Source organism: Rhopilema esculentum, unplaced genomic scaffold, assembly GCF_057945365.1.
Source record: "Rhopilema esculentum isolate cy_ngs unplaced genomic scaffold, ASM5794536v1 HiC_scaffold_37, whole genome shotgun sequence".
Taxonomy (NCBI): Eukaryota; Metazoa; Cnidaria; class Scyphozoa; order Rhizostomeae; family Rhizostomatidae; genus Rhopilema; species Rhopilema esculentum.
This window is the reverse complement of record NW_028300848.1, coordinates 623,364-631,391: the sequence shown is the minus strand read 5'-3', so window position 1 is coordinate 631,391 and position 8,028 is coordinate 623,364. Positions and strand designations below refer to the sequence as shown.

General features: G+C 35.5%; 1 protein-coding gene across 4 annotated transcripts in view; it reads left to right on the top strand.

The window, feature by feature from the left end:
* LOC148957114 (phospholipid-transporting ATPase IF-like) overlaps positions 1-8,028 on the top strand; it is a 39,118-nt gene that overhangs the window by 1,818 nt on the left and 29,272 nt on the right. Inside the window, exon 1 of one of the 4 annotated variants that reach the window (XM_089115914.1) lies at positions 4,211-6,495. The exons of the other annotated variants lie outside the window; for them this stretch is intronic. Within the exon in view, the coding sequence (XP_088972040.1) occupies positions 6,481-6,495 (15 nt within the window). The 5' untranslated portion in view covers positions 4,211-6,480. Of the gene's footprint in view, positions 1-4,210; positions 6,496-8,028 lie in introns of those variants that run through there. 4 annotated transcript variants of the gene reach the window in all.

Genomic DNA, 8,028 nt, shown 5'->3' with positions numbered 1-8,028 from the left:
GAAGTTAGAAGAAAGAGGGTTTCGCTATGTTCTCAAGGTTGCAAATCAACCTTTTGATTATATGCAGCATTCTGAAAATCAAGTCCACATGTCACATTGCGTTTTTTGCTTGTTCAAAAATTATCTTCCCCAAGAACTACACCTCGGTTATGGGAGACACGCGCGGGGCCTTCACCCCCGGGTCAGACATAGAGAATTCTCAGAGTAGCGCGGACCTCTGTACACTTTTGCATAAATTTTGCCTCTTGTATGACCGATTATACCTTTAAAACTCATACAAAATATAAGTTTAGCTGTTTAAGTTTCGTTTTATTTTGTTCGTACCAAGTTTTGGTGCGACTATCGAGCCGAGTAACGTGGGAGCCTTTAGCAAGAATATAGGGCTCGCTCGTTCAGCTGACAACTACGGGGGTCAAATTGTTTCTAGGATAAAGTTTTGAAAAAATCTTGACTGAAACTGTTTCGCCGGCCAATTGAAATCGGTGCACTTGCGTTTAAACTTTATTTGTTTTATTGTTTTGTGGGGTTCCTGGTGTTTAATGTTGCTTGCCTTGTTTATATGACGAGCATTGACTGGGGATTTTTATGAACGGGGTTCCCCAATGATTGCTTGCGATAGTTGTAATGAATGGTTTCACGTAGAATGTGTCCAAGCAGTAATAAAAAGGCAGAACAAGTGGTTTTGCGAAAATTGCACTGCAGTTGGAAGCGAAACAGAATCACAACATGCCCCGCTGAATAAAAAGAGGAAGGAAATGGCTATGAGTAAGGGTTCTAAAAGGAAAAAAGAGTCTGCAACCTTACAAGGGAAAAGAAAACCCATTTGTTTGAAACCAGTTGAGAGCCCATGCGAAAAGAAAGTTGCAGTAGCCGTTAATTTGAAAAGTTTGAATAAATTCTTACTAGCTTCACTAAAAAATGGGTCAATTGCAGAAAAGCTAGCAATGTTTAGGAATACAAAATTACCGTCCGTTTATGCAGAAAATATGAATTTAGTATTGAAAGAGGATATTACTCTAATCGAAATTTTAGCATCGCACGGGGAAGGCTACGAAGAGGCTGCCGAAATGATTTCCCTGTTCCTTAATCAGAACTACGGTAAAGAGTTGAATATAAATAAATCCGACTGCGATATGTTGATAATTGTAACAGGGTCATTCCATGCCAATGAGGGACAGTCATGTAATGCACCCTCTCAAATTTTCCTGATACTCCTATCAGATACTTAGCATTTTGAGAGGAAAATAACCTGAAAATTTCAAGTTGATATCTTTGCTCAGTCAGATATTATAGTTATTTTAATTTTTGCTGATTCAGCATAATATTATCCACATAACGCAAGTGCACCGATTTCAATTGGCCGGCGAAACAGTTTCAGTCAAGATTTTTTCAAAACTGTATCCTAGAAACAATTTGACCTCCGTAGTTGTCAGCTGAACGAGCGAGCCCTATATTCTTGCTAAAGGCTCCCACGTTACTCGGCTCGATAGTCGCACCAAAACTTGGTACGAGCAAAATAAAACGAAACTTAAACAACTAAACTTATATTTTGTATGAGTTTTAAAGGTATAATATTTTAAAGGTGAGCTACGCGAATGTCTTTCAAGTACGGCTGTTACAACATGGCCGCTTGCTGAAAGTGTATGGCTGAATGTCTACTGGCCGAGAAGCCGCTGTGACTTGAAATAACTTCTATCTATCATCGCGACGATAACGAACCGAAACGGCTTTGGCGGCACTTAAGAACATAATCTTGATTGACAATCCCTATACTGGGGCTGGACCGTATACTGGGGCGCCTTATACTGGGGGAAACGTTACCAATATGGTTGCGAATTTAGGCTAGGCCCAATACTTCTGTACCTCCAGAATATGAACCAGGTAACAAGGCACAGAGATCGAACTTCCTAATATTGACACGGAGGGACGTTTCTTAGAAGAGGCCAGAATATTTTTAGCAGGTGCAACATCAGAAGGTGGCTCATTTCCATGAAATTCTTAAAATATATTCAGTTTTGAAGACATAATATAAACAAAAAGCCAACAGTCAACCAATTTTGCTTAAAATTTAGAATGCAAAAACAAATGTGCCATAATTACATCAAAGAAAGGATGTGAAATTCTACAGAAGGCTATTATGGTTCCTCTCAGTGTTATTTCACAGTTTGTATTCACAACACCCAACTGGTAGAAATTTCTGTTCAATATTATTTGAATCATGAAAACAAGATAAGATATTCAGTGAACAACAGCAGACTATATGGTAGCCTTATGTATAGATTTATTTAGAAAGTAGAAAATGTAAGTGACAAAGCTGTTAAAATCTCTGTAAGATTGGGATGAAATTTTGTCCAAAATTTAATTCAAATGCCAGATGTGAGTTTCGATTTGAAATGAGCTCAAATGATGCAAAATCACACAAAATAGTGAGAAATAAGGCACAAGCTTACAGGTTTAAAACAAAACACTGCCATTTATATCTGATGTGGTGTGGGTTTAAACTATAGATTGGGGTATGAGTTAATTTTGCAATAAGTTGTTTTGGAATCTAACAAGTGTCTTACTATCAAAAGAACATAGCTAACTAAGAATTTCTAAAGGATTCTTGAAAGATTGATTGTTGTGTTGTGTCCTGTATAAAATTATGCATAACATTAGTATTTTCACTTTCAAGCACCCAGTAACCTTGAAGGGGATACCCGCAATTCTATTTTGTAAAATGTTGTCCTTAGAATAGTACAGTGTATGGAATGTTAAAACATGTTTTGAAAATACTTTGCACGAATCAGGTCTTGCTCTTAGCAAAATAAGATGCCTGTCTCTAAATTTAAAATTATCTAGAGACAGTAGAAGACGGACTGTTTATCAAACTATTTACCTTATTTAGTATTGTGTTTCATTTGTTATTTTAGAAACCATGTTCTTTACTAAATAAAAAGAAAAGTATAGAAATACATTTGGTTAATGTTGTTTTGGGTACTCAGAGGACAATGCCTGCAATTTGTTTAGAGAGGATCTTTTGGGGGTAGTGCAAAATGTTGCAAAAACAGTAGCAGAAGTAGAGAACAGCTTGTTTTGGCATTAATAATGGGGGTTGAGCTCCCATAGCACCACACCCCCTTTTCCCTATGATTTTAATTTGTATACAGTATCTATCCCCTGAGATCATCTGGGGATAAAGAGCTATGGAGATCAAAGACAGTCAATGTCAGTCAAGGAGAAGATACTGAGGGAGAGATCATGTGAACCGGTCTCCATGACTATTTTAAAAGTAATATGTCCAGCTAAAGCAAGCAACTCTGTAGGGGTTTTCAGAAACAAGTGATTTTACATGTCATCACCCCAGCAATTACAATCGTTCTGTTTATCTAGTATCTGCTGCAAGGTTAGCTTTTCATGTGAGCAGTTTTGCAGCGCAAGAATACTGGCCAATCACAAGCCGTTATTTTGACTTTACTTGACAATTTTGGTATATGCAGTCCTTTTATATGGACACATTACCTATAAGATGGGCTCTAGGGACTCGCACTAGGTTGAGTACCTTTTGGTAGTAAAATGAAGTACTTGTTCAGATATCTTTGCACTTCCTTTAAAAGAATAAATTTGCTTTTTTACAGCCAAATCTTAAACTTCTTTAGATTTATGCTAGATCCACAATTTCTACTATGTTATTGTTACATCAAATTATTATCTAGAAAAACTGTCTTTTGCTTCATGCTATCCAATCCCAGAAACTTGGTTTAGAGAAATAGCAATCATTGGGAAGCCTAGACAGCATTGAGTAACTACTTAGAGAGATATGTTTTTGAAAACTTGGATGTCTAGGAGAAAAGTAGTACATTTTGCCTCGTCACTGTTTCCTGTCATGGCATTTTATTTTCTGCGAAATCACCAATCATCTTTCATATTTTCATTATACAGTTATCTTCAGCTTCTACGCAGCTTTCTGCACTGTCTATGGTCCCTATAATTCTATTTTCAAGTCCTTTTTGTTGTATTGTTTGTCTAACTAAAAGCATTTCTATTTAATTTTTAAGCTCTCAGGGGATTTTCTGTGCTGTTATATCACCTTTCCTTCTTCTAATGCTAGTTATGTCAATTTTTTCATTTAATGTTTCCACTGCTCAATTGGGTCTTCTGTTGAAATCCAAAGGCAGCAGAGTTTCATTTATGATACCTAGACCATGCCCTGTTTTTGTTTTGTTTGTTTGCATCAGTTTATTCACCAAAATAAAGTCACTTTCCTGGACTATGTTTAAAAGTAAGCAAATTTCTCTGAAACCTTTATCTAGAATCAAATCAACTTTTTGCAAACTGTTCATCTTTTTTAACAATTCGAAATTGCACAGAAAATGAATCATTTGTGCCGAATCAAAGCATGGAATTCAAAGTTTCTTTAATGACCTTGCGAATAATTCTGTAAGAAAAATGGTGTCTTTAGCTGTGCTATTTCCACCTTTCAAGCTATTACCCTTATCATGAATTTCAAATTTCTTCAATTGATATCCATCAAAGCTTTTGTCCTAAATCATGACTAAAAAATAATGTTTGTTTCAATGCAGTGCGTATCTTATAGTAAAGATTTTAGGCACCAACCTTATCTAGATTCAGATTTATATGATGGATACTCTTCTAACATATTGGACTTTATATTATAATGAGACAAGTCAAGGTTTGAAAGCTCTTTGAGGGAACTGAGTGTGATCAGTAAGTAACCTACGATGCCTTTGGGGTAGTGTAATGCACTCATAATTCAAGATTGTGTATGAGATTTAATGTTTGATTGAAATCTCAGGCTTGAATTTAACGCATAAAGCTTGCAGTTGCGGTAGTTCTATGATTGGATTGTTTGTTAATGGTTTGCAATGATATCATCGCCATAATAAAGTTATTTGTTAAAACGGTTTAAACTATGATGGTTAAGCGAATTATATTGGCCCATTGGACCTCCATTTGAAATTTGGCTTTCATATTGCTGCAGAAAATACTTTTGGACTTTCCATATGTTTGTTCAAAACTTTCGGCTTATAATGTTTAGTTTTCGTATCTAGCAGCCGTAATTCATTGATGAGCTTTTCCTGTAACTAAGATATTACAGTATTGCTAAATCCATGGGAACAGGAAAACAAATTCACGGGTTGCCGTATTGATCATTGAAAATATGAGCGGTCATTGAGTATATTTTTAAATTACTCATTGATCAGGTCGTTTGAAGTATCTAGCACCAGCCACCATTTTTTTGCAATTCTATATGCATGCAAAACTGAGTTTAATGATAAGAAATTACCTGCGCGTTAGAATGCGAAAAAATTTTGTTGTTTTGTGCGATGCATGCGCGTTTTATAATTTTTGCACGGGCTTTTATTTTTTTCCGTATTTTCTTTTGCCCATATGTCTGTATCCCCTCATCAATGCAAATATTTGCAAATTAACACCGGCAAAGTAAACACGAAATATTTTCGCTTTGATTTTCAGTTTCTATGATATCTTATATAAAAATATCGTTATTTTGCTGCTAACCTTTCTTATTTAGTAGTCAATCCAATATTTGTGTCCATCCGAAAAGCAGTCACATCCAAAGATTTCTCTAAAAGTTAACTAAATACTGCTATGTCTTATTTTTATAAATTAAGGCTTAAAATCATATTGCTTTGCAACGACCAAATGTTTCAATCACCTATATCAAAAGATTATCGCTATATCAATCCAAATTGACAGCTTTCCTGCAATTCTACCATGCAACTTTTCAGTTGCTTTCTAACTTTACTATATTGTAGCCTGCATGTTTTGCTATGGGGCTTCTAAAGCCGTTGCCATTAAGATAAACTGTTTGCTAAATTCAATTCTACACTAATTATGCTAATCAAAACATGTATCCACAAAACATTTTGGATTTTTTTCATCTCCTCTTTCGATATCTTCTCTACCCAATGATGTTTTAATCACAGAAATATTAAAGAAAGCCATACATATTTCGTTTACTGGATTATTGGACTAAAAAGAATTGGTTTTGGAAGTTCTCTGTTCGCTAATTCGGGGACAATTTCGGCATGATTTGCAAACGACATTTCACCAATGAATAATTAATGAGAAGCAAACTCTGGACAGAATAAAGCTCTTGCGGTTTGCTTGATTTTATTGTCTTTCTGTATGTGGCTAGTTCATGAAGACAACTCCATGTTTTAAGCACAGTGAGTGTTAAGTACCGAGCGGAAAGTTTCATGTCGTTATTTGGACGCCAGTGTGAGCTGTTTGTTTTGCCGTAAAATCACGAAACGAAGAAGATTTTTTGCTGCAGAGTTCGCCTCTTAAAGTCTTGCGAAGTTTCGAGGGTTGTTACGACAAATGTCGTTGTGAATCTACAGAGGTTCCGTAGTAACCCTACCTTATCAACTGTAAACAAATGTTATTCAAATGAATAGTTGCTCTGTATTCATGGTTCGGCAGTTTTTGGCCTAGAGCTGTATTTTATCAGGGAAGATGCCTTCTGTGAAGGTGAGATTACTACAATATTCTTCTTTTTTGATTTCTCAACTTAAGTGTTCAATAATATTTTTACTTTTGATCGACTTTTAATTGGAATGTAAACGAAATATCATTCACTTCGTATAAGGCAGTCCTTTATTACTTTGTCAAAGCAGTATCTTGATCAAATTTCTAAGAACACATTTTGATCGTGTATGTGTGTTTTTAATTATGGTTTATAAACATATTAAAGTTACCAAGTTACCGAAATAAAGTTTGTCATACAACACACGGGATCTTATAAAATCTTTGGCCCAAAAAGCCAGTGATCGAAAGCAGTATTTTGATCTGTTTCTGATTATGTATAGCCGTTCATGCAGTTAACTGTTTTTTAATCAACGATAAATAACGAACAGCTGTAATTAGCCCAGTTTTTTCAAAAAGTGAAAAGATATCTTCTTTCTTTTTATGGATAATTTCAAGGAAATTTCTGCATTCCCGTTACTCGCTGAAATTAAATCATTAAGTTGTTTCACTAATAATACTGCTTTCTTTAACCTTTTCTTCTCATTTTTATGAACTGATGTCTCCATGTTATATAATTGAACCGTTTTTTGACTGAAATATCCCAGTATCGAAATTATCTAATACATCTGCCACTTTCTTTGTTCATTTTTGCCTTTATATTTAAATCGTATATTAGATTACAATCCGGTACGATCCGGAAAATAAAAGAGCTAAGTTTGTATTTTCCAAATGCATATTGCGTCGCGTCAAATGCATCGCTTATAACCTATTCACGTCACTTTTCGTTTTGACTGTATATTTCAATTTTCGCAATGCAGATTCTGTCTTAAGTTGTTTCAGTCCTGTGTTGGAATTCCGTAATAAGGTTTTGAAGTTTTTGAGATATTTTGTCTATCAAAGGCTGGCTTTAACAATTTATGTGTGAAGCTTTTGAGACGGAAAAAACATAACAGTTATGAGAGTAATACGTCAAGTTTTGCTGATCTTTTCCTTTTGGTATAACAGAAAGTTTATCCCTTAGCCTCGGGGAACATGGAAAGGTAGGCTAGGTAGCGATGTTCCGCGACAAAAATCTGACATTCTGTTGGTACCACATAGTAATCATGGCAAATATATAACCGTCGGATGAGACTAGTAAGAAATCCTCAAGTAAAAAAGTGAAAGACGATTCACACAATGGCAGAAAATACTGTTACGGCGCATTTTTGCGTTTTAATTTGTTTCATTTCAGTTTAAAACAATTTGCATGAACGAAGAAAGGTTTTTCAAATTTCTTGCTTGAAGTAAGGCCACATTTACACTACTACGACGAATTCCGATCATAATTTATTCGCCAATTTCTTGCGTGCTCCTAATGCCAACATAAAACGTATGCATTTGAAAATGCGCTTGCTTTTTGACCGTGTTAAGGGCGTGATCACGAGGAATTTGTTAGGCCTCCTGCCAATCACCTATTTGGCATTTCCCCTCAAGAATAAGTATCACCCCATTTCCTCCCCCCACTTGATTGAAAGTCATTTCGCCATTTTGAATGGT